This window comes from Halichoerus grypus, chromosome 12 (assembly GCF_964656455.1).
Source record: "Halichoerus grypus chromosome 12, mHalGry1.hap1.1, whole genome shotgun sequence".
Classification (NCBI taxonomy): domain Eukaryota; kingdom Metazoa; phylum Chordata; class Mammalia; order Carnivora; family Phocidae; genus Halichoerus; species Halichoerus grypus.
This window is the reverse complement of record NC_135723.1, coordinates 101,484,099-101,511,066: the sequence shown is the minus strand read 5'-3', so window position 1 is coordinate 101,511,066 and position 26,968 is coordinate 101,484,099. Positions and strand designations below refer to the sequence as shown.

The 26,968-nt window shown below is 38.8% G+C and overlaps 1 protein-coding gene across 3 annotated transcripts in view; it reads left to right on the top strand.

The window, feature by feature from the left end:
• The window catches only part of KMT2C (lysine methyltransferase 2C), a 267,212-nt gene continuing 240,244 nt past the window's right edge, over positions 1–26,968 (top strand). For all 3 annotated transcript variants that reach the window (XM_078059760.1, XM_078059759.1, XM_036069051.2), the window contains exon 1: positions 1–161. In XM_078059760.1, coding sequence (XP_077915886.1) covers positions 1–161 — 161 coding nt within the window. The remainder of the gene's footprint in view (positions 162–26,968) is intronic.

The window sequence follows — 26,968 nt, the reverse complement described above, 5'->3', positions numbered from 1 at the left end:
ATGTCGTCGGAGGAGGACAAGAGCGCGGAGCAGCCGCAGCCGCCGCCACCACCCCCCGAGGAGCCCGGAGCCCCGGCCCCGAGCCCCGCAGCCGCAGACAAAAGACCTCGGGGCCGGCCTCGCAAAGATGGCGCTTCCCCTTTCCAGAGAGCCAGAAAGAAGTAAGTTGAGTGTGAGGGAGCCAGGCCGGGAGCCAGCCGCGGCGCCGGGCCGGAGCTGTCACCGGCGCGCCCGGCCCCCTGCCCCCGCGCGCCCCCGGCCGCCCCCGCGGGGTGGGGGTGGGGCCCGCCGGCCGCGCGGCTCCGGCCCGGGGCGCCCGCCCGCCCCGCGCCCCGCGCCCCCTGCGCGGCCGCCCGCCCGGCCTCCCGCGGGCGCCCGCACCTCACTCCGCCCAGCGGGGCTCCGACGGCCCGCGCCGCCGCCGCCACACTTTACTTTTTAGTTTGGCCCTTGCGCCGGCTTTTCTTGGTGCTTCTGTCTTTGGAGAAATTTCTCGTAGATTCTCCTCGGCCTAGCTGGGTCACTGGAGAAGCCCACAGCGGAGCACACCTGGGTCGTCCCGGACGAGCGCATTGTCAACTACAGAGCAGTCCGCTGCGGGACACTCGCGGAGCTGTCAAAGCGCCGGGGCCAGGTGGTCGCCCCGCCGGCTTCGCTGGGGGAGGAGGGCGCGGGAGGAACGCGCGCTGCTCTCCTTTGTCAGCCAGCTGCCCCTTTAACTTTTCGTGCTCCCAACCTGTGCTTTCATCCCTTAATGATACATTAGGAAGTCGTTCGACTTCTTCCTCTCCCCTCCCCCACCCCCGAACCGCACTGCCCGGCGCGGGGGAGCTCGGCTCCCGTGCGATCGCGCAGCTGAGGCCAGAGCGTGCAGAAGTTTTGGAAGCGTAGCCAGGATTCCCACACCAGGCCGAGTGGCAAGAGCACGTTTATTCAGAGAGAAGACAGATGCGAATGTTGCCGAACTTCTCTCCGAGTCGTCGCTCTGAGCCGGTACCGGCTCGGGAAGGGCTTTCGTTTGGTTTCCAGCAGGCACGAGGACTTCGGCTCGGGTTATTCGAGGACTGGAAATGTCTTTCTGCAAAATGGTTATTCGGCAACTTTGCCTGGAAATTAAGAAACCCGTGTCAGTGGCAGCGAGTCGCTCAGCTCTCGTGGCTCTGGAGGGTGCTCGGGAAGCTCTGCGAATGTCTTCGGAAGTTGTAGAATGGCGTGCATTGCTTACTCATTTCGTTATATGATCATGTCAGTGAACCGTCGGCGGTGGCAGGGTGCAGCGGGACGCGCAGGGAAGCGGCACGTTTATGGGCAGTCTGGCGGTGTGTTGTCCGGGCGCATTCGTGTAGTCCTGTTCGTGTTACGTCTGGGGATACACAGTGAAGAAGGCAGTAGTGTTCCCGGAGGCAGAGCAGAGCAGGGTTGCGGGAGACCCATGAAGCCCGGCTGGATGTTCTCTTTTTCTGCTTTGCTCTCCTATTACTATGAAAATGATTCAGGCCCTTTAACTTGCCTCCATATTTTATTTCCAGCTCTCACCTATGACATCGTGAGGGAAACAGGTACAGGATACATATACATTATTGCGCTGGCCCCTTCGTGATACAAAGTTAGGGTTTATTAGGCCACTGGCGAGCATTGTAATGAAGCGTCTGGTGTAAAAATGCCATCATTACTCCCCTGTTAAGTGGAATTTGGAGGAGGAAGGTGGAGTTTTAAGTCACTTTAAACTTTGGCACTTTTTTGTATCCTTTAAAGCAACGCATATCAAGCCCTACCAGGGTTTTAACTTAATTGCTTCCCATTTTGACTATTTCTTCTTGGTTTCTTTCTGAATATTAATTTGGGATTATTGTATGTTTTAGATTTGCTTTTAAATTATTACTCTAGGAAGAGTAGACCCATCTGTTGTCACGCCCCTCACCCATACACATGCAAGTGCACGCGCACACACACACAAGCAGACACAAACACACAGGCACAAACACACATGCACAGCTCCCCTGAGATCGAAAGGAGTTCATTTGTATTAGTGCATCTCCTGGGTGTACCGGAAGAAAGGTTGGATTAGGGTATTACCACTGTATTATTTTAATTTTTATCTCAGTTTATGAATAAAGAAAAAGTAGCCCTTTGAGAAATTTGCGGATTTCTACAGTGATGCTAACATTATAAAAACAACACGTTGGGAAATGTTTAGTACAATTCTAAGTCTTAGGAAACTTTTCTCTCTTGGATTTGAGAACTGGTACAGCATTCCTCACACGAAATTTAGTGGTAACTTTGATGATTCCAAACTTTTTAGTGAATTTTAAAAAATTTGGTGTGTCTTTTGAGGGGAATGGAATCTCCACTTGTTTTAGAAACATACAAGTGGAAACTAATATGTGAGCTGGAAAGCAAAAGGAAGGGTTTTCAATTGTGTATCTCAGTACAGTGTTGGGATACACTGGAGAAAAGACTCTGCAGTCGGGTAGTGAAGATCCTGAAAGTGAAACTGCAGTGTAGCAAATGTAAAGTAGGTTTGTAAATGCTAAAATTACAGGGGATTGCAAATAATTATCTAAGAAATGAAAAATAATGTGGTTTTTTTTTTTTTTTGTGAAATGCAGTGGAGATACAAGTTTTTAAATTGTCCATGTTAGATGGTCACTAAGTGGGTTGTTTTACGCTAGAGAAGATGTCTTACAACACTATTTTTTTAAAAGTGTGATTGTGTTTTTGTCTTTGGATTTAAAAAAAGAGGGTGGCCATGCACTGCTAATTACACTTTTTTTGAGTTTGAATTTTTGAATGTTTAATAATTAGGTAAGTAAACTTAGCATTTTCTTGTTTTATACTGTTAGATAATTTTTGTTTTATCACATTTAGAAAGTCTAGGCTATATAGTTACTAGTTTTAATTAACTATTGTTATCTTAAAGTTGTTTACTAAAATCAAGAATTTTGAACTGTAGCTATTGATCTTAGAGGCAGAGTTTGAAAAGTAGGTATATAAATTAGGATTTCCTGTTGCACAAACGTGAAGTGGGACAGTGAAGTTTACATTTGTTTAGAAGTTCTACTTGACAATAAGGACTATCTAATTGGTTATTTGGAATAGCTTATAATCTTTATCAGAGATACAGGTCTTTCCATTGGTGAAGAAGCTCCTGCCACAGAGTAGGCACATACTAGAGGTCTAATTTTCTGTTAATATTTGGGAAACTTTTCCCAAAGCTTTGATTTTATTTTTCCTTCTTGGGAATATATATTCACATTACTAAATTGGGAAGACAACCATTCTACCATATTTTTTACCAAGTCAACAAAGTTAATGTTAGGGATGGGGTGGGTGGGTGTGGGTGTGGGGGTGGTGGAGAAGCAGGTGGTGAGGATAGGATTTCTGAGGCACTATCCTTGACTCTTTTTGAAAAAAAAAAAAAAAACTATATTCTGAACCACTTTCTTTTCGGAGAGCAATTACTGTTATTAGAAAGCCACCTTGAGCCTTATTGTTGTAGAAAATTGGGCACAACCAGTGATGTCATACAAGGGACAGCAAAAAAATGGCTCTGCAGCAGATGACTGTTGCTATTCTATATTTGTAAGGCCCCTCCCCCAACAAAATCTCATTTCCATAGCTGTGAACTTGAAATAAGTAATAAAAAGGTGTATTGCATTGTAATATATGCAGTTTCATAAAGCAACAATTTATAGTTGGAAGATACCACTATTATTCATGCTTCTTGAGATAATGCAAATTTGTATGATAGTAATTCTTTTTCTTATTTTTCAAGAAATTAGATACATGGAAATTTTGGCAGCTACTGGTTTCTGGCACTTAATAGGCATTGAAATGTTTTAATGTACTTGAAAAGCTGGTCCAGGAATGGCAGCCTCTCATCTGTTAGGCGGTTGTTCTCCAACCTGACCTCATTGTAATTTGCTCTTGTCCTGTTGGTCTTGTTCATGGAATCTCTAGTCTTTGAGAATGTTATTAGTGTAATATACAATTTTATGTTCAGTATATTGGTTATTATTATGTAAATTTGATAAACATAGGTTTCCATGTAAATTTAAAAGTATCAGAATAGTTTCTTTTCCCGGAGCGCCTGGGTGGCTCAGTCGTTAAGCGTCTGCCTTCGGCTCAGGTCATGATCCCAGGGTCCTGGGATCGAGCCCCACATTGGGCTCCCTGCTCTGTGGGAAGCCTGCTTCTCCCTCTCCCACTCGCCCTGCTTGTGTTCCCTCTCTCGCTGCGTCTCTCTCTGTCAAATAAATAAAATCTTAAAAAAAAAAAAAAAAAAGAATAGTTTCTTTTCCAATTCTGAAAACAGTGATTTAATACATTTTCTTACTATCAGTTAATTCTGTCACGCCAGGTTTGTAGTCCATTTGCAGGGTGACAAACAAACTGCTCTACCCTTCCTCTCTCCCCCACCTTTTTGCAAAACTTCATGGTATTCCCCAGGGCACAATCAGATTTCCTTTGGGCAGATAGTGATTGTCCAACCTTGTTTCCTTAAGCCTCTTGCAGATATGACTGAGGGGCTTCCATGAAACCTCATTTCCAAAATGAAAATGGTCAGTGTGGGGCGCCTGGGTGGCTCAGTCGTTAAGCGTCTGCTTTCGGCTCAGGTCATGATCCCAGAGTTATGGGATCAAGCCCTGCATCGGGCTCCCCGCTCAGCAAGGAGCCTCCTCCTCCCTCTCCCTCTGCCTGCTCCCCCTACTTGTGCTCGCTCTTTGTCAAATAAATAAATAAATAAATAAATAAATAAATAAAATCTTAAAAAAAAGGTCAGTTTTTAGTTATAGATAATATTAGATGCTCTCTGTGCTCTTGCCTGGTGGGGAGGTGTGAGATACCTTGGGTAGGATTTGATACAGTTTTTAATCCATGAGATGGTTGGACTGAACATAGTTTTTAGCTGATATAGAATAAATTTACCAATCTCTGTGTGTTGTGTGTATTTCCCTTTCTTTTTTCTTTATTGTTTTGTCCCATCTTTTAATTCCAGCAAGCTGATTAATCCCTTCCTCCTCTTTTTAAAAATTGTCTTTATCGTGTTTGTGCTACAGTGTCTATTTTCAGAACTTCTTGGCAGTATGAGTTGCAAAAGTTATGGAGTGAAATAGGGACAATTTCTTTTTCTTTTTCTCTTTCTTTCTCTCTCTCTCTTTTTTTTTTGGCGATGGCCTGCATATAAATGTATGCTTGTGGTTAGTGTGAAAATTTAGTAGAAAGACCAATTCTGAATTTGTGATGGGAAGTGTCAGTCTCTCTCTTTGCAGAATTCGAAGGACTTAACACAAGAGAAACAGGAATGACACAGCTCTTTTCGCACTTGTCTAGAGAAAAATCTCATGTAAAAGATGGGAAAATTGTTTGACTTTGCTTTTGCTGTTAATTTTGTGATAGCAGTAACTACGTCTGATACACAAATGCTGAAATTGTTTAAGAAGCCCGGGAAGTACTCTTCTATAACTTCTTAGATCTTTCATTTGGCACGTGTTATTCAAGGAGCATGTAAGTGTTAAGTGTATGTTGGGGTGAGCAGTCAACTCTGGAAGAAGGTTCTTGTGGCCAAGAAGGGTCTCTGCAAAGATTTGGAGGAAGCAGTACTTGAGTTAGAACTTGAAGGATTGATAGGATTTAGCCAAGTACAGTGAGAAAGTTAGAGAGTGTTCTGGGGTAGCAATGTAAGTGAAATTATTGAGGCGGGAAGTGTAAAATGTGTTTTCTTGGTGGAGTGTGACTAGAACAGAGGCTTAATGTGGGAGTTGGGGCCGTGCCATGATGGTCCTTGAATACCAGGCTAATGAGTTTGGGCTTTGTAGTCCAGGGGTTATAAACTGTTTACAGGGACCAGGTAGGTAATTTAAATGATTGCATGCAGCTTGTAAGATCCTGAATGACAGCTGACATAACTTAAGGCCTTGAGTTGGGGAAAAAATGGTGAGTAAAAACTGCCTGAGGGGTTCTAGGAATCTACGCCTTGCTTAGGTGCAGCTGATAGACAATTCTGGCTGATGGTTGCCATGTGAGACTATCAGATGTTGTTTTTAGATACTCTGGTTTTTCAACAGAGACTGGGGACTTGGAATTTTATGTGAAATCTCTTTTTAAGTATCTTTTTAAGTATCTTCCATTAAGATCTAGAACACTATTTGGGACTACACCTTGTGGGTTAGGTTTAATCTGTGGACCGCCAGCGGGTTCTTTTATTTATTTTTTTAAAGATTTTATTTATTTGACAGAGAGAGACACAGCGAGAGAGGGAACACAAGCAGGGGGAGTGGGAGAGGGAGAAGCAGGCTCCCGCGGAGCAGGGAGTCCGATGCAGGACTCGATCCCAAGACCTTGGGATCATGACCTGAGCCGAAGGCAGACCCTTAACGACTGAGCCACCCAGGTGCCCCCAGGTTCTTTTCTTTTATTTATTTTATTTTTTATTTATTTTTATTTTAAAGATTTTATTTATTTGACAGAGAGAGACACAGTGAGAGAGGGAACACAAGCAAGGGGAGTGGGAGAGGGAGAAGCAGGCTTCCCATGGAGCAGGGAGCCCGATGTGGGGCCCGATCCCAGGACCCTGGGATCATGACCTGAGCCGAAGGCAGACGCCCAATGGCTAAGCCACCCAGGCGCCCCTCTTTTATTTTTTAAATTAAAGTTTTAAAAGCAGTTTTCCAGAGGACAGGAACATTATTAAATTACTTTGTATTCTGTGTGCGTTTTATACAGTTGAATGTAGGTACTCTAGTACTTGGTGATTTGATGGCAGTTATTTTAGGAAAGCCACACTGGTAATAACATGAAGAGAGGAGTTACCTGGAGGCAGAGATTAACAGCCTGTTGTAATAGTCATGGTGTGAGGTGATCAAGGCAGACAGTATATTGTTGGTAATGTGGATGGAAAGGAAGAGAGATTTCAGTCAATGCAGAGGAGGAGTTTTGAAGTTTCTGGCATAGATGTCGAGGAGATAGAAACGTCTGGGAGTATTTGGGGGTGTAGCATTGAAGCTTAGGAGCTTGATTAGGATAGGTGATTAAAGATGTGACTTCCTTGAAGTCACTGAGAATATGGAGAGTGTGTGGAATTTAGTAAAAGAATTAGGATGCTTACTTCTCTTAGGACATGGTGGTGGGGTGGGAAGGGACCAAGAAAGTCCATAAAAGTGAGGAAGGAAATCAGAATATGTTCCTACAAATGGGCAAGTATGTACGTGCAAAGATGCTCATGGCAGCAGAGAAAAGTAGAAAACAAATAGAGAAAAATTGGCTACAGCAAAATACCCATCAGTGCACCACCATGCAGTTCTTCTCAGGACAGAGAGGTGGACCTGTGGGTACCAAAGTGGGAGAATGTCTATGATACATTTGTAAACTTGAGGAAAAGTCTTCTAAAAGTTGCAAAGCAGTAAGTTTAGTACTATTTTATAAAGAGCACACAACCCCAAACTATGCATGTATTTTGTGTATAGAAAATTATTTGGAATTGGAGGGAGAGATGAACCATGAGAGACTGTGGACTCTGAGAAACAAACAGGGTTTTAGAGGGGAGGGGGAGGGGGGATTGGTTAGCCTGGTGATGGGTAATAAGGAGGGCACGTACTGCATGGAGCACTGGGTGTTATACGAAAACAATGGATCGTGGATCACTACATCAAAAACTAATGATGTATTGTATGGTGACTAACATAACATGATAAAATTAAAAAAAAGAAAGAAAATTATTTGGAAGAATACATAGCATCATTAATACTTTTGTGGAGTATATAATCTTGTATGTACATCTATGCACTTTTTATTTATTTTAGAGAGCTAGCAGGGGTAAAGGGAGAGAATCCCAAGCGGACTCTGTGCTGAGCATGGACCCAGATACGGGGCTTGATCTCACGACCCTGAGATCATGACCCAAGCCAAGATCAAGAGTTGGACGCTTAACTGACTGAGCCACCAGGTGCTCTTTATGCAATTTTTAAAAAGCCAATAGCTTAAAACCATAATCTTGTTTTACGAATGAGAAAAAACCAAGTTCTGGGGGACATCACAGATTCTAGCACCAAGATCGCCTGGGTTCAAATCCAGTTTCCGCTACTTATTAACTGTTTGATATTGGGAAGTTACTGGACTCTTTGCTGCCTTGGTCGCCTCATCTGCAAACTAAACATACTAGCACACCTAGTTTAGGATTGTTGTGAATTTATGTATGTGTAGAATTTAGAACAGTGTGTGGCACAAACTAAGTGCTATTAAGAGGTACTATTACAAGAATTTGCTAATATTTGTTATTGCCTCTACCATGAGTTATCAATCATTTGCCTGATATCCTAGAACTTGTTAGTTACAGACATGTGATGAGATGCCAGACTCTAAAAATGTCATGGCATAAAATAATGTAGTAGTTATTGGGGGTGGGAAGGGACAATAAAGATTTCCTTTCTGTACAGCTGTCCCTAATAAAGACAAAAAGAAGAAAGATAAAAAAGCTAGGTCAGCAGAAATCTCTATAGAATGTTTCTTATTATGAGGAACACATGAAGAACAACAAAAAGCAATTCCCTCAGAGCTGTACATATAGTACTCTTAGTACAGAATTATTAAAAATTTTTCATTATCCAAACTTGTGAATGTGGTCATAGTGATCTTTTTATATTACAACTGTGCCGACTGTTTTTATTAGTAGGTCTTCCTGAATGAGACTTCCTATCAGGTGGTTTTAAAATGATTTATGTCTTTCATACTGGGTCGTTTTTACTCTTTGCATCTCCGTGTAATCATTTGCATGAGAAGCAGTATGGCCAGTGTTCATAGGAAGTCTCTGTGATTTTGCTGATGCCATCTCTTAGTGGAGCCTACCAACAAATGAACAAACAACTTCCTTGATTTCCTGATCTTGGGGATCCTAGTGGCATATACCACATGTCTGGATTAGCTCCCAGTTGCATTATAAAATAACAATATGAAACATATTAAAGAATTAATTGTATTTTTTACCTTAAAGCTTCATCATCTAATTGTTCTACCAAGGTTGAAGTATTTGGTTAGTATGGCCAAGTTTTTCTCATATCAGACTTACATACTTAGAGACTCATAAAATGTTAAAACCAGATGAGTATTTTAAGAACATGTCATTTGCAGACAGCTGAGCCTCAGAGAGGTGATCGCATGCCATAGATCATCCATCAAGGTCTTAACCTGCATAGTAAATAAAGGGGGAAAAGGTAGTCTATTATGTTGGTGACCCCCAATGAACCATGCCTGCTGGGATTTATGCTATTGTATGGTCACCACCCCATGTATCTTGTCTAGCCCAGTGACTCACTTTAACCAGTAGAAGGCAGCAAAAATGGCACTGTGCTAGTGTGGGGCCAAAGCTTTAAGAAGGCCAGGAACTTCCACTCTTGCATACTTGGGAGCCCTCGTCACCATGAAAGAAGGTAGGTCCTAACCTGCTGGAGAGACCATGTGCACAGGGAGGGATTCTGGACTACAATGAAAAAGAGAGGCCCGGTTATCCCAGTGTCCCAACTGAGTTCAGCCTATTGTCAAATTCCTTGTTGAATGCAGCTATGAAAGTGACCACTGGTAAAACTAGCAGAGGAACCAGCCAGCTGAGTGTTGTTTTAATCTGTTCGATTTTGTGGTGGTTTGTTATAAAATGGAAGCAGATGGTTTTGTGAATTAAGGCATTGTAAGAACAAAAACTATTGGAGATACAAATGATAAAATGATAAAAATCATTATTGTTTTCCAACTTCTTTTACTGAGATAGTTAAATGAGGCTGCCCCCTAACCTTTGCCCCTCATTTCACTAAGGTATTTTGGGATTTTTATTATTGGGGAATTTAAATCGTCTTTAAAAATTTAGCTGTCACAGTGTAGATCAGACTATAATTAGATAATATGTAATGGAAAGAAAATAATTATGGTTATCAGCTTTCAAAAGATACGATTTTACTTTTTTGACTTTTACAGATACCTTCTACATATCTGGAGGTTTATGGACTCTGTGTCGGGATACCTGGGGTCTGTTCCTGGGCCTAGATTAGGTTTGTCTTTATGTGACGCTTTATGTATCACTGTAAGTAACAGTGACTTGACTAGGAATGTTTATTTCTCTCACATCCAAGTCTGGAGGGTGGGCGCTAGTTCTGGTATGGTGCCTCTGCACTGCAGAATCATCAGGGACTTGGTTCCTTTTATCTCTCTGCTCAGATGTTTCTAGGATATGGCCTTTGCCCTCAGATTCCATGATGGCTCCTAGAGGACTACTCATTACACCCATGTCCATTGAAGTAGACTGGAGGAAGAGTAGACCAAGGATGCAATTCCTGTCTTTAAAACACCCTTCTGAGAAGTACCATATGCTTCAGCTTTTTTGTAATTGGTTGGAGCCTAGTCATATGGCCATGTATGGCTGCAAAGGAGGCTGGGAACATAGTCCTTTAGCTGAGTGCATTGCTGCCTAGAATAGATTTAGAGTGTTGTTGCTAAGGGAGGGAGTGGACACTGCAGAAACAGCCAGTAGTCTCCACCACTGTGAGCAACCAGTTTAACTCTAGAGACTTCTCGAGTGTGAGAATGATGATACAGAACCGCTTGAGATGGCAGATAGATTTCATACTGAGGGCCAGCCTCAGTTGATTGGTAGTGACTACTTGCAGTGTTCTCTGGAACCCCGCCTGAGTCCTAGTTGTTGCCCTCAGCAGGGTGAGGAAGTAGAGGAAGGATTTATTTTGGGTAAATAGGGGAATGATAGCATGCTGTCGTTTTTATGCTATGCTACATACTTTAGCCTTTTTTATGTGTAGCTACTTCAATTTTTAAAATCTTTTCATTGAAAATATTTGCTTATTTTGCTAACCTTTGGACTGTCTTTTTTTTTTCTTCCTCTTAAAGACATCCTAAAATTCATTCCGTATGTAAAAATTTTGCTAATAAACCTGAGTCCCAACTTTGTGCAGAACATTCTCAAAACTGGAGATTGGGATGATGTAGAGAAATACTAAACTTTTTTATATAGTGTGTATCAGAATAGCTAGAATATGTGGGAGTAACAAACAGCCTCAAGTCTTAGTTGCTTCAGTCAGCAACAGTTGATTTCTTGCTTGTGCTATGAGTTCCTCATGGGCTGGCTTGGAAGCTTTGCTCTACGACATCTGTACCAGGCTGAGGGGGACCCCATCTCTGTCCTCCACTGTTGCCAAGGCAGGAAAAGGAGAACATCGTAGGTTGTGCTCTGGCTCTTTTTTTTTTTTTTTTTTAAAGATTTTATTTATTTATTTGACAGAGAGACAGCGAGAGAGGGAACACAAGCAGGGGGATTGGGAGAGGGAGAAGCAGGCCTCCGGCTGAGCAGGGAGCCCGATGCGGGGCTCGATCCCAGGACCCTGGGATCATGACCTGAGCCAAAGGCAGACGCTTAACGACTGAGCCACCCAGGGGCCCCTGTGCTCTGGCTCTTAAAGACTTAAATCAATGGCATATGTTGGTTCTGTTTACCTTTCATTGACCTGAGAAAGTCACATGGTAGCACCTAACTTCATGAGGGCACAGAAGTGAAATCCTATCATATTTCTGGAGGGAGAACTAGAAATATTTGGTGAAGAGCACTAGTAAACACCACACAGGGTAACATTTATTTTCATCCAAAAATTCGTATTTCACTTTGGAGTATGTTACCTATATGGAGGTTTGTTATGTTTTGTTTTTACCTATAATTGAATATGACCATCTGGTAGACTGCTATACTACAACATATTGATTAAGGTGATGTGTTTAATAATGCTGTTAAATATACAAAACATTTTCCGGAGGTAGAAATAATACAGGAGTCCTAGGGCTTGGGTTCTTGATTCTTTCTCTACTGTACTTCATGCCTGTTTACTTTCTTCTGCCCACCTGAAAGGAGGAAAGGCATCAAATGTTAAAATTGGTATTTAATGTTAGTAAGATTATAGGTGACTTAAAATCTGTTTTTTTTCCAAAGTAAGTTTTTACAACATGTTTTATTTTCAGTCTGGGTTACTTTGTCCATTTGTTTTCTATTAATTACCCAGGGAAGATGTTACTGAGCATCTAGTATGCACTGTACACTGGAGAAACCAAAATAAGACAATCCCTACCCTCAGTTTCTACCAGTTCAGTGCACACTGTATTGGAAAGTGACCAGTCCTGTGATGGAACATTGTGCAGAGTGCTAGGGAGCTCGAGAAGGAAGAACTTACGGCAGGGGAATGAAGACATGAAAACATCTGAGTTGAGGGGCGCCTGGGTGGCTCAGATGGTTAGGTGTCTGCCTTCGGCTCGGGTCATAGTCCCAGGGTCCTGGGATCGAGCCCTGCATCGGGTTCCCTGCTGAGCGGGGAGCCTGCGTCTCCCTCTCCCTCTGCCTGCTGCTTCCCCTGCTTGTACACTCTCTCTGTGTGACAAAAAATAAATAAAATCTTAAAAAACAAAACAAAACAAACCACATCTGAGTTGAGTCCTGAAGAATGAAAACAAACCTTACTGAAGAGAGGAGGGGGTAGTACTGTTGCACAGGCGAAGGAGCTGTTCAGGAAGATCATATAGTTGGTAAGTGATGCAGCCAGGGTTTGGATCCCCGTGTGTCTGACTCTGGTCTTTGCTTTTTAAGAAACTCCAATCTAACTTTCAGCTGTGAATTAAGTTTGAGGGTCTAACGTATAACATGGTGATTATAGTTGATAACAGTGTACTATAGAATTGGAATTTGTTGTGAGAGTAGAACTTAAATGTTTTCACACACAAAAAGAGGATAAATATGTGAGGTGATGTATTAGTTAACTAGATGGGAGGAACCCTTTCACAATGTATATGTATATCAAATCATGATGTACACTTGGAATATCTTACAGTTTTGTCAGTTATACCACAATAAAGTTAAAAAAGAAAAAAAAAAGCTAACCAAACAAACAAAACCCAGGTTAGTATGTGAGAAAATGAGGAAGGGAAAGTAAATTGGGAATTTTGAATATTTACTGCAGGCAGTAGGGAGCCATTGAAGATTTTAAACAGAAGAGTAACAATGTAACTTGGTTAGCAAATAGCCTTGGCAACAACAGGGAAGATGGTACAGAGGGAGTATATATCCCATGTGTCATGTTACAGGGACCAGAGTGAGAACCCAAAGTGATTTTCCATACTCTTTTTCATCAAGAAATAATACTTGCCTAACTTTTGTTTTCAAATTATCCAACCTCAGAACTAGAAAGACCTTCACTGTCATCAATTCCAGTGTCTTCAATTTATGGATTAGGAAATGGAGCACCGACAGCCAGGTTTGACATCTGAGATTACACTTTAAGATCCAGAGATGATGGTCTTTTTTGTCAATAACTGGTACTTATCCTAGGTTCCATTAGCTAACGACGAAATGTAGACATATGCCTGGAAAAATGTCTTTGAGGTCCATTCATGTTGTGCATTTATTAATAGTTTGTTTATGTTGATGAGTGGTATTCCACTGTATGGATGGACCACATTTTGTTTATCAGTTCACCAGTTGATGGACATTTGGATTGTTTCCAGTGTTTTGTCTCCTGTGAACAATGCTGGAAAATGTTTTGGACAAATGGTTTCATTTCTCTGGGTAGGTACCTAGGAATAGAAATTGCTTGCTTATATGGTTAGTGTATATTTAACTTTTTTAGAAACTTCCATACTTTTCCAAAGTTCCTGGACCATTTTATATTCTCATTAACATTGTATAAAGGTTCATATCCTTGCTGATGCTTGGAATTGTAAATCTTTTTGATTTTAGCTGTTCTAGTGGGTGTATAGTGGTATCTCATTGTGGTTTTAATTTGCATTTCTCTAATGATTTATGATGTTGAGCATCTTTTCAAATGCTTATTTGCCATTTCTATGATAAAGTATCGATTCTATTGGTGAAGTATGAATTTAAATATTTATCCCATTTTGGGTGTGTATGTGTCTTAGTTTTGAGTCATAAAAGTTCATTATATATATGTATACATATCAGACTTTATTTTTTTAGAGCAGTTTTAGGTTCACAGCAAAACTGAGAGGAAGATACAGAGATTTCTCATAGAAATCCCTACTCCCACACATACACAGCTTCCCCCATTATCAACACCCTCTGTTAGAGAGGTACATTTGTTAGGGTTGATGAACCTGCCTCGACACATCATTATCATCCAGAGTCTATAGTTGACATTAGGGTTCACTCTTGGTGTTGTACATTCTATGGGTTTTGACAAATGTGTAATGACATGTATCTACCGTTACAATATACAGAATAGTTTCACTGCCCAAAAAGTCCTCCGTTCTGCCTATTTCACCCTTCCCTGCCTTCCCCTGGCAACTACTGCCATTTTTTAAAACTATATCCATAGTTTGCCTTCTTTTTATATTTTTAATACAAGTCCCTTTATGAGTTATATGCTTTACAGATATTTTCTTCCAGTCTGAGGCTTATTCTTAATCAATTTTTAATGATGTCTTTTGAAATGCTAAGGTTTCTAATTTTGATGAAGTCCAGTTTATCAGTTTTTTTCCCTTATGGAATTATGATTTTTGTGAGGCCTAAGATTGAAAAGATCTATGTTTACTTCTAGAATCTTTTATAGTGTTAGGTTTTACATTAAGGTCAGTGATATGTTGAGTTAATTTTGTTTATGGTGTGAGGTAAGGTCTAAGTGTATTATTTTGTGTATGGATGTTCAGTCATTCCAGCACCATTTGTTGAAGACTGTTCTTTCCTCATTGAATTGTCTTGGCATCTTTGTTGAAAGTCACTTGATCATAAATGTGTGGGTTTATTTCTGGACTCTTCCATTGATTTGTATGTTTATCCTTATGCTAATACTTTATTATCTTGATTAATATAGCTTTATTGTAAATTTGAAATCAGGTAGTCTAATTCCCCCAACTTTGGTGGTGGTCTCCAAAATTGTTTGCCTGTTATAGGTCTTTTGCATTTTCATGTAAATTTTATGGTTAGCCCGCCAGTTTCTACAAAAAATGTATTGGGATTTTAACAGGGATTGTATTGAATCTGTAGGTCACTCTTGAGAGAATTGATACCTTACTCTTTCTTTTAAAAATTTTTAAAAATTTTATTATTAAGTAATCTCTACATCCCACGTGGGGCTCGAACTCACGACCCCGAGATCAAGAGTTGGCATGCTTTTCTGACTGAGCCAGCCAGGTGCCCCGATACCTTTCTATTTCAATACATGAGATTACATTGAATCTGTAAATCAATCTTTTTTTTTAAATTTTATTTTAATTTATTTGATAGAGGGAGAGAGCAAGCACAAATGGGGGAGGGGGTGAGAGAGAAGGCTCCCTGCCAGTGCGGGGCTCACTCCCAGGACCCTGAGATCATGACCTGAACCCAAGTCAGGTGCTTAACGTACTAAGCCACCCAGGTGCCCCTTACTTTTAAGGTCTTTCTCAAATTGAATAGTTCATCTGCATGATTGGCAGCCTAGCAGAGATGAGTCTTTGACAACAAAATCATTTCATTTTCTCTGACTCAGGTGAGGGTTAAACAGAAAGATATATTAACTAAGAGAAGAAGGAAATGTGCACACAGCAAATAGCCATTTCTCATTTTGAGAAGTTTTACAATTTTCAAACAGAACAGCTGTGTGACACTTGGCAAATGACTTCTTGGGCCTTCAGTTGCTTCATCTAAGTGGGATAATAATAGTACCTACTTCATAGGGTTGTTGTGAAAATGAAATAAATTAATGTGTGTTAAAGCACTTAGAATGGTGGCTGATGTACTGTAAGCACTTTATTCGATTTGTTAGTTTTATTAACATTAAATAGGAGGAATTAAGCAGGAAGCTTAAGAAAGGAAAACTGCCTAACTGATCAGATCATCATAGTGTGAGTTAGATCTTGGGGGGTTCTTAATCTTTTTTGGAGTTACAGATCCTTTTGGATATATCCTCACATTCTCAGAAGAAAGCATGCATGGATATAGATATACAAATTTGTATAATTTAAGGGGGAGGTTTTAGTGAAGCTTATTCTAAAAGTTTTGTAGAAGTTCATAGCCTCCAGAATAAGAAACTGTCTTCTGGGGCACATGGCTGTCTTAGTTGGTAGAGCATGTGACTCTTGATCTCAGGGTGGTTAGTTCAAGCCCCACATTGGGTGTGGAGCCTACTTACTAAAAAAAAAGAAAAAAAAAAAAAGAAACTTTCTTCTAAAGATAGTGTACCATCTGAAGGAAACTGCCTTGGTTCCAGAAAGAGATGGAGGTTTTTATCTCCTCAAAACTGAGTCCTTGGGGCACCTGGGTGGCTCAGTCAGTTAAGCATCTGACTTTTGACTTAGGCTCAGGTCATGATCTCAGGGTTGTAGGATGGAGCCCCACATCCGGGCTCTGCACTGGGTGTGGAGCCTGCTTAAGATTCTCTCCCTCCCTCCGCCCGCCCCCTCTAAAACAAAACAAAACAAAACAAAACTTTAAAAAAAACCCTGAGTCCTTGAACGGAACAGTTTAAGAAGTAAACACAGCATCAGTGCTTTATTCTTTTAGGAAATCATTTGACAGATGATGTTCAAGGGAAGGTACTCTTGTATGAGTATTAACAGATTTTGATCGATTGTGGGTAATGTGCATTTCAGAGTGTATATTATGATTATACCCAAGAAAGCATGTTAAAATACGAGTGGGAGTGAGTTTCTTACAGTGATAACCCTAACTGCTCTAATTTATTTTAAAGTAAATTTTCACAAACTTCAGTACTTCAAATATAAATAATAAAGTACTTGTGGCAAACCTTATGTTGCAATATCTAGACTGAGAACTGTTACTCTAAGCTTCAGGATTTTTGCAGGTAAGCTAAGACACAGTTGAAGGAAATAATAGATCAGACTATGAGCTTCTTGAAGATGGTGCCTATGATTTTCAACATTGTATCCCCAGTAAACAGTGTGCAAAGTTTTTGATATCCTTATGTTTACACATTTGTTGGATTTGGTTTTTGTAAGGGTAATGAAGGTTGGGAATAAACCAGAGTGTAGATTTTTTTCCCCTCAAAGTAACTAATTTAAATCAGGAATTATTTTCTCTTTCTACTGCTGGCCTAACTTCTCTGCTTTTATTTTTCCTTTGTCTTTTTTAATATTTTATTTATTTGACAGAGAGAAACACAGTGAGAGAGGGAACACAAGCAGGGGGAGTGGGAGAGGGAGAAGCAGGCTTCCCGCGGAGCAGGGAGCCCGATGTGGGGCTTGATCCCAGGACCCTGGGATCATGACCTGAGCCAAAGGCAGACGCTTAACAACTGAGCCACCCAGGCGCCCCACCTTTGTCTTTACCATATAACCCATGTACTATCCTCTTTAGTGACCCTTTACTCCTCCAACTAACCCTTGTTTAGCTCCTTCATCTTTTGGTTCATTCTTCCTGGGGCAGGAGGAACTGTTCGTGAGGAGTAGCTGGGCTCTGGCAACATTGCGGTAGCGGGTGACAAGTGTCCTGAGATTCTTGGTATTTGCCAGTGCTGCCATTGGAAAATGATGCCGGGTGAAGAACTTAATGATCATTTCAAATTTTAAAAATTATTTTTAGGCTCTGCTTATCACCAGAATTCTATATCAAATCTCTGTTTATGAGATCTATTTATATTCTTCCCAGTCCTAGTACTTTTGAATCCTAATCCAGTTCATGGTAACTTTTAACCTACCTGTGTTAAGAGGCTATTGTCAAATGTAGGCCTTTTCTTTCAGAGTCTTTGGGAGAATAGTGATGGGTTGGCATTAATTTGAACTTTGGTTAAAATAGAATTCATTTAGTTTAAAATTACCATGATTGAGATTATAATTCTTTTCTAAAATTTTGAAAATATACCTAGGTTATCCTTTTGTTTACTAAAACATGTCAAAACACTTGTCCTTTTCAGTTTGAATCTGAATTTCTTCTATCATCATAGAACCTGTGCATTGCTAATCATAGGAATCTTATTTCAAATATTTTTCCATATAAAAAATTAGTTTTTTGTTATAGAAAATGTGGAACATGAAGAAAAAGAAATAAAAATTCAGCCCTTGTCATTCCACTCTAACAAAGACACTGTTATTTTGACCTGTTTTCTTTCCAACTTTTTTCATATGCATATTTTGTTTTTGTTGTATTAATGATGGTATATATAGAATTTTGTAACCTACTTTCTGCCTTGACATGTGGAAGAAAATTTCCATGTTGTTAATCTCCATAACATTTTTGAAAGGTGCTTAATTTTCCACCGAGTAAACTGATTTAAACACCCCTCAGTCACCTCTATTTCTCTACTTAATATTATTATTATTGTTTATTATTATACCATGTAAAGTGCTTTGGCAGACATTTTTGTAGATAAAATCCTTTGCGTGTTTTTGGATTATTTTTTTAACTTTTTTTTTTTTTTTTTTTAAGATTTTATTTATTTGACAGAGTGAGAGATAGCGAGAGCAGGAACACAAGGCAGCGGGAGTGGGAGAGGGAGAAGCAGGCTTCCCGCCGAGCAGGGCTCGATCCCAGGACCCCGGGATCATGACCTGAGCCAAAGGCAGATGCTTCACGTACTGAGCCACCCAGGCCCCCTGGATTATTTTTATAGGACAGATTTCCATGGGCAGGATCACTAGCTTAAAAGAAAGAAGCTTGCTATGATTCTTGATCCATAAAGGTGAGTGCTCTAATGTCCAATTGCTGGGTCTGAAATTCTGGCACTGTTATTTTCTGCTTGTGGGACTTGGTATAAAAAAATTGAATCTCTCTGTATTTGTTTACTCACCTATAAAATGGGGAGGATGATAAAATCCCTGCCATAGGGTTATTGAGAGAATTCAAGAGGGTACATGTTCTGAAAACTTTGCAACAGTGTCTATTGCTCAGTAAGTTCCTACTAAATATTTTTATTAAAATTTTAAAATGCTCCCCCAAAAGGGCTGTATCAGATTTTAATGTCACCAGCAATGTGTGTTAGGACCAGTTTCACTGAACCTTGGTCATATATAGTACATTAAAAACCTTTATCTTCTTAGTTTAGTAAATGAAAAACTATATTTCAGTTTTAATTTTTTACTTACTTGATTAGTAGGAGTATTGAACATTCTTGAAATTCACTACTTATATTTCTTGAGAATTGCTCAGTCATGTTTTGTGCATAGTTTGTTTGAGGAGGGGAATTCTTAATGTTTTTCCTATTAATTTAAGCTGTTTATATAACATTTTAAGACATTTGATGTAAGTAGTTTGCCTCCTTTGGCTATATAGAAAATTACCTTTTGTGTAAGTTATTCAGTTTTATTCAGTTCTTAGTAGAAGAGAATTAAGAAAAATCTTTGTAGATTAGGATAACAATGCCATTAGGATTTCTGTTTTTTTTGGAAAGGTAGAACATTTCATTTAATGTCCTTTTTGTTCAATCCCATTCTCAATTAGTAGCATACAACAGGAGAAACTCCTTTAAGTTTTAATCATGGTATTGTTCCTATTTTTTTTTTTAAATAACCTAAGACTAGTAATGAACCTTCTATCAGTGTATATATTGAGAAGTTAACTTATTTCAGTGTTAATGAAAAATAGTTAAATACTTCGAGAGTCACAAATAAACGTGTTACCTAGGGACGCCTGGGTGGCTCAGTTGGTTAAGCGTCTGCCTTTGGCTCAGGTCATGATCCCAGGGTTCTAGGATCGAGTCCCGCATCGCAGGGAGCCCGCTTCTCCCTCTGCCTCTCTCTGTCTCTCATGAATAGATAAATAAAATCTTTAAAAAAAAACCACACAAAAAAGTGTTAACCTAAACTCATAGTGGTTCGATTTATTTACCACCACATATTTCCTTTCTTTAACTCTTACTGCTTTTTTCCCTTAATATTGATAGTGGTAGCTACATGCTCCCACATAGTGCTATGCTCCCACAGGGTACCTGACTGCAATGTGCTGCGTTTTCTGTAGCTTGCTTTTGTATGTGATATTTAGGATTGTGGGGGAAGTTGTGGGGGAAGTGAGGGGAACCATGGAGTGGATGAGGGGAAGTGATAAGTTAATTAAAGCCATGGTAGTTGATTAATCTTTCTGTTGCTGACAAGATTCCATTACACAGAGTAAGCCATTGTGTAGCATCTTAGTTTTTGCTTCAAGACCAAAATGATTAAGTGAAGGCAGTCTGTTAATTGATGATAATAAAAATGATTTCTCCAAATACAGCATTTTTGTTAAATCTTACTGAGTAGTTTTTACCCTTGGCAAATTTTTGTCTGTCGCATACATTTTCTAAAAGACTTTTGTAAAGTTAATTTAATTAGAATAAAAATCTTGGAATTGAACTGGGTAGAATTTTATTCATGTTTGCAACCTATTATGTTACAGTGGAAATAAAAACTAGAAACTGTTTTGCACTGTGTCTTCTAAAACCATTTAAAATAATTTCACAGTTCATTATAGATTTATTGGAATTGTTTGACTTTGTTATAATAAAAGAATAGACTATTTTTCAGTGGTTTGTTTCTGACCAAAAAACTTGGGTTTCTGTGCAGTCTGTCCATCTGCACACACGTATTGGTCAAGCAGTCAGCATCTTTATAGAAGGGCTGTTTTCTTGGTTACAGTTTAAATCTTAACTCCTTCACTTTCATTCTGAAGTTTAGCAGGATTACTGTAACTTTAGATTTGAAGAATAGTACATGAAAGATGATGATCTATTATCTGAGTTGGTAAGATTTTATAGGATACCAGATCTGAAAAAGGAGATTTCTTGACCTGGCCTTTGTGGAAACAAAGTCAAGAACTTGGATTCCATTTACCCTGCTACCCCCCCCCCCCCCATTGATAGTCTTTAAAATATTTATTTGAGAATAAGGATTCTTTGGTAACCAAGACCCCTGTTAAATCATCATTTAAGCTAGTTTATTAGTTTATTAGAACAACAGAGGTAGACGACAGTTACATAATATTTCTATTTGTTCAGTGCCAGGAGTAGAAAACACTTGGCCAGCTTTATAGAGGATTAGAAAGTTTGAGGAGGAAAAGTGGAATTGTTTGTTTATTGAGCAGGAGGGTAATTGTCCATAATTACAGATGCTTGTTTTGAGGTTTGGAAAGGTTGGTTAAAAAGAAACAAAACCATATATTTAAAAAAAATGATGAACATCTATAAATAAAAAGAGGAAGAAAAAATTGACAAAAATGGTCGCACCATGTTAAGTAGAATTGTTTCAGGAAAAATTCTTGTTAAATGGGGAAAAAAGGATGTGGTTTTGGAGAGTGAGACCTGAGTAGGAAATTTTTGGTAGACATTGAAGACCGTTTTAGGTCGTTAATATTTCAATTTTGTCCTTCTTACTCCAGGGATATTAGATTAGAAAGGATTTGGAGACTTACTGATAGGGTTAACATAAGGTCTTAACCATTTTGATGCAAAATGATTCGAAAGGTGTTTGTTTCCCTTTGTTTTATATTCTTGGCTCCTAACAAAATTCATTAAATAGCATAAAACAATAACATGGACTTATTTGAAATTAAGCTTCAGAGGGGAGAGTTCCTGTAAACGGTTAGCAGAGAGTTAACTTTGAGGGCTTTCTGTTGGTTATCTGTAGCAAGGTTCCCGATCTGGGCTTCGGAGAAATCCATCCCACCTTTTTGAGGCGCCCGCTACACACGGATCTACTTTCTCTAGACGTGCTTTTTCCTCCACCTACCTTCCCCCTCCTCTTTCTTGTAAGCTCCCTCAAGTGTGTCTGTGTATGTGTTTGGTGGTGGGTGTGTGTGGCGGGAGATTCTCAGAGCCGTGGGAGAAGTTGCAAGGAAGACTCTTAGTGCTCATTTGTTTTGTCTTGTGTGGGTGCTGCCGTGGGATCAGGTTGGCAGGGCTTGGTTGGGAGCCACGGAGCTTGCCTTTTTGAATCGAGCTGCCGGAGGTTGGATGGTGAGGCTGAAAGTGTTCCTATCAAGTGGCATTGGCTCTGGCAGGGTAATATGGCTGATCCAAGTCTTGGTAGCAATTTTTATGAGATGGTTTAGGTACAAAAATGTAAAATGACAATAAAAAGAGCCAGAACCCCAAATGCCCTAAAGGTGAAAAGTTTTCGTTTCTTTTCAGAGGATCATAGTTTTGCATCTAATTCCGGAGGGTGGCTTGGCTTGTTACCCTTAAAAATAAACAAAGACAAAACTATTTTATTTCTCTGTTATGTATTAAAGCATTACCTGTGAAGGCAGTGGATATTGAGATGTGTGTTTCTGTCACGGAATCAAATTTAGCTTTGAAAATAAGGAGAGAACACAGTCTTAAAAGTTTTATATTCTGGATTTGGAAGTTAATTGATAGAGTAATGGTAATATCTTTGCCTCCTTGGTTCTCAAGATTTTTCACTTAGTTTCTTAAGTAGTTTTATTAGTTATTCTAGAATAATTCAGCATTTTGATTCCAGTTTTGTATAAATTGTGTGTATGTACCTAAGAATAGATATATCTCTGTAAAATTTTTAAGGGGTAATATGGATTTAACACATTTTGAAATATTTATATAATTTGAAAACTCTGAAAACATTTTGATTGAAGTATTTCATTACAGGTTTGAGGATTTTCACCTATTTCTTCATGGGTGTTTAATTCCCAGTTAGAAAAGAAAAAAAGGAGAAGTACGACCTTTGGTTTCTTAACCAGCATTTTAATCTCTCTCTCCTGGTAATCCACTAGAATTTAATTAGAAGAAATTTTAAAAAGCCCCAAACTATAATGTAGCTAAAGTGCTTTAGAGAACTTGTTTCAAGCTGAGAGAAAAAGTTTGATGAGTTAAATACAAGTTCTCTTTTTGTTAAGTAAGACTGTGATAGTATAGGATTAACTGCATTGTGTGCACAACTAAACTATCACCTTACCTAATCTAAAATATTTAATATTTAAATGTAGTATTTAATGTGTTTTAATATATTTAATCTCAGGTGGCATTAATTACATCTTTTTTTCTTACAGAACCTTGTAGTATATGTTAAGTGTGATAAACTACCTCTTCTGGAATAATTTTTATTATATAGTGAAGCAGCAGTACCTAATTCACAAGTAGAAATCTTTTTCTTTTTTTTTTTTAATTAAAAAAATTAATAGGCTCCACATCCATAGTGGAGCCCAACGCAATTGAGACCTGAGCTGAGATCAAGAAGAGTTGGAGGCCTAATGGACTGAGCCACCCAGGCTTCCCCCCACCCCCCTGCCCCCTCTCCCCCACTTTTTTTTTTTTTTTAATGTCATCAAGTCTTGCATGGCCACTTTTCTTTTCTTTTTTTTTTTTAAATATTTTATTTATTTATTTGACAGAGAGAGACACAGCGAGAGAGGGAACACAAGCAGGGGGAGTGGGAGAGGGAGAAGCAGGCTTCCCGTGGAGCAGGGAGCCTGGTGTGGGGCTCAATCCCAGAACTCTGGGATCATGACCTGAGCCGAAGGCAGACGCTTAACGACTGAGCCACCCAGGCGCCCCTCTTGGCCACTTTTCTAAAGGTTAAATAATAGTGAAGTATTTGTTTTAATTTTTGTAAGGACCATTGATTTGGAAACAGTGTATTCTAACAAGATAAGTTTGAATTTTAACTTTCTGATACTGTATAATTTAGAATAAACAGTTGCTGCTTCCAATGTAAGGTGTCATACTTGTTAAAAAATTATTGTTCTACTTGTAGTTTTCTCATGCACATGTTTTTACCATTCAGACCTATGCAAAATGTAAAATAAAAGATTAATGTGATACAAGTGTGTTCTTTCTAAGCTACCTAATGCCTTATTAAAGAGCACTGAACCATTTTTTCTTTGATTCATTTTAATGACAATAAAAATGTAAATTCTCTTAAAGTGTCAAAATATGCAATAGCTTCCTGTATTTTGGTTTGAGAGGAGTTTGGTAAATTACTTTTTAGTGTTTCTTAGTCTTATGTTGCATGGATAATGGAAAAGTGGGTCTGTGACTTGACTGAATTGTGATATGTGACATGTGCATTTTGTGGGCTGCCACGGACATTTGGCTCCTAATGGGGAAATGGACCCTCATCTGTTCTTCTTGGAAACAGTTCCACAAATGTATGGTTTAACTGGTATTGATGACACACTGCGATGTTAAAGAAAAATGTTGTCATCATATGAGGATTCATCACAATGTAATTTATATTTTGAGCAATAAATCCCAGTTTGTTTTTATTTGTTTTATGTAGAGGCAAAGCTTCTGTTTTTTGAGAATATTTTAAACACCACAAACCGTAATGCCGCAGGCCTCCCCTTCAGCTGCTTTACTCCCTACATAAAGAATCCACCACCATCTCTATCAACAGAAAAAAAGTCAAAAACCTTTTTTTATCTGGGAAAACAAATGGCGTATTTAAGATTTTCCTATTGCCATTTTTGATACCTCACTTGAATCTTCCATGATAGGTTAAAATCGGGTATATTTCTCCTAGAATTTGGTCTTATTTTACAATATTTGGTCCTGCTACCAATCTATTCTGTAGTTTTGCACCTCCTTCTTTGTTTTAACTAAATTGTTTTGAATAGTAATAAATAAATTGTTCCTTTTTGCATCTTGTGCTATATATAAACTTTAAGAAATATCTTTCCTCTTCAAGTTCTAACACGTTAAAAAATAAATAATGAAAAAATTTTGTATTACTTAAAAATTTGTAAAAAGCACAAAGGAAAAGATGGTATGACAACTGAAGTAAATTTAGATTTGTTGAATTCAAAATACTGTTGCATATGCCACTAACAGCAATAAAATCTAAAGCAATCTAGAAAAAAGGTGTTAAAGACACATTTCCATATTTTTGGTAAAATAAGTACTAAAATTGAGAGACCACAGATATGGATGATTTGGCTTGGTTTGAAGTGCTGTGAATTAAATTTAAGTTACATTTTACTTAGATATGGAGTATTGGTCCAATAATTTTGATAATGGTAATATATACATTTTGTAATTTGACTTATTTTTCTATTATAAATACCTATAAAGATGATTGTAAAACTTCAGAAATTATTTAATCTGGCATCTAGGAATATTAGGAAAAAGAGGAAATTTTATCCATTATATCATCAAGAAAAATTAGGCAGGATGTGTGTGTTACACATTGTGTTTTTCATGAGATCAGTATTTCTTGAGGCTTTTTCTTAAATCCATTTAAAAATTTTACAAAGTAATATGTGTATAGTTGAAAGAAGTTAGATAGACCAGGGCACCTGGGTGGGCCTGGGTGGTGCAGTCGGGTGAGCGTCTGCCTTTGGCTCAGGTCAGTGCTCTGCTCTGCTCAGTGGGCAGTCTGCTTCTTCCTCTCCCTCTGCCCCTCCCCCTCTGCCCCTCCCCCGCTCGTGCTTGCTGTCACTCACTCATTCTCTCTTTCAAATTAATAAGTAAAACTTTAAAAAAAGAAAAAAAAGTCAGGTGACCAGAATGATTATAATAAAGGTCAACAACCTTTCTCATCCTTAGTAACACTCTCCAAAGGAAATTTTTAAATTGTTTCATTTTGTGGTATTATTGTATCTAAATAAGCTTATTTTATGATTTATCAATTTCAGGTTGATTTTTGCTTTGATAAATGTGGATTTGGCTCCCTCATACCTATTTCCTCAATAGATACTCTGTTATCCTTAATTTATGTGATATAATAGACTTTTCTTCTTGTTAATATGGATTGTCTATCTTGATTTCCCAAATAGTAAAACGGAGGATGTTAGCACTTCTACTTTTCACCTTTTTCTCCCCCTTTAAGCCCTTGCGTCTGTCATTTCTACTTTGGCATTATCAAGGTTGAGAACATTTATACTCTGTCCTGTATTCCTTTATACTTTGCCAATGACTTGGTTTTAGTAGTTGAAAATCAATGAGTAGTGTCTACCTTGTTGCGGTGATAGAAGTATTATTTATAGCAGAGGCGAGGAGAATATGATTACATTTCCTGCATTGTTTCTTGGTTTTTGAATTGGTAATTGCCTTTTTTCTTGCCTGTCAGTTTTTTTTCTGTGTTATCAGCGTTATAAGCGATTTGTATTTAATCACTGCTATTTTATGTATATGAGTACTTTCCCCCTGAGAAAAGGTTCTCCCAGTCCTTTTCATTTTTTGACTAGCTGTTACCTCGATGTGTTGCATACTGCTTCTAGTGTTGGACTTCGCTTCACTGCCTTTGCACTTTGGTGGTTCTGTTAACTGGACCTTTATTCTTTCCTGAGTTACTTCCTTGTTTTAATGCAGTGCACCCCTCACATAAATTTCTTGGGAAGAATATGTGGGAGATAAGTTTTTTAATCCTGGCATATCTGAAAAAGTCTTCATTAGCCCTTATAGTTGACTGGCTATTATTTTGTTCAAGCCAAACTCAGTTGAAGATTATTTTCCTTCGGAGGTTTTGAAGACTGCTCAAAGGTATTCTAGTATCCATTGTTGTTGCTGAGGAGAAGTCTGATACGTTGTGATTCTTGTTCCTTTGTGAATAATGTTTTTGTCATCCTTCATGGAAGCTCTTTAGAGCCTTATTTTGTCCTTTTTAAGTTGAAATTGCTCAAAGATGTCTGGATGTGGTTCTTTCGATTATTATTAAACTAATGACTGATGTTTTGTAGTTCTTGGAAATTCTCTTATTATTGCTTTAATTATCTCTCCATTCTCTCTCTCTGTTACTTCTTTTATTTTTAACTGATATTTTAAAATTCAAGTATAATTAACATACAGTGTTATATTAGTTTCAGGTGTACAGTGTAATGATTTAACAATTCTGTGCATTACTCAGTGCTCATCATGATAAATGTACTCTTAATCCCTTTCACCTATTTTACTCATGCCTCCTTTCCCCAACCTGCCTCCCCTCTGGGAGTTTGTTCTCTGTATTTAAGAGTCTGTTTTGTTTTTTTTTTGGTCTCCTTTTTTTATTTGTTTAGTTTCTTAAATTCCACATATGAGTGAAATCATAACGTATTTGTCTTTCCCTGACTTATTTCAGTTACTGTTAT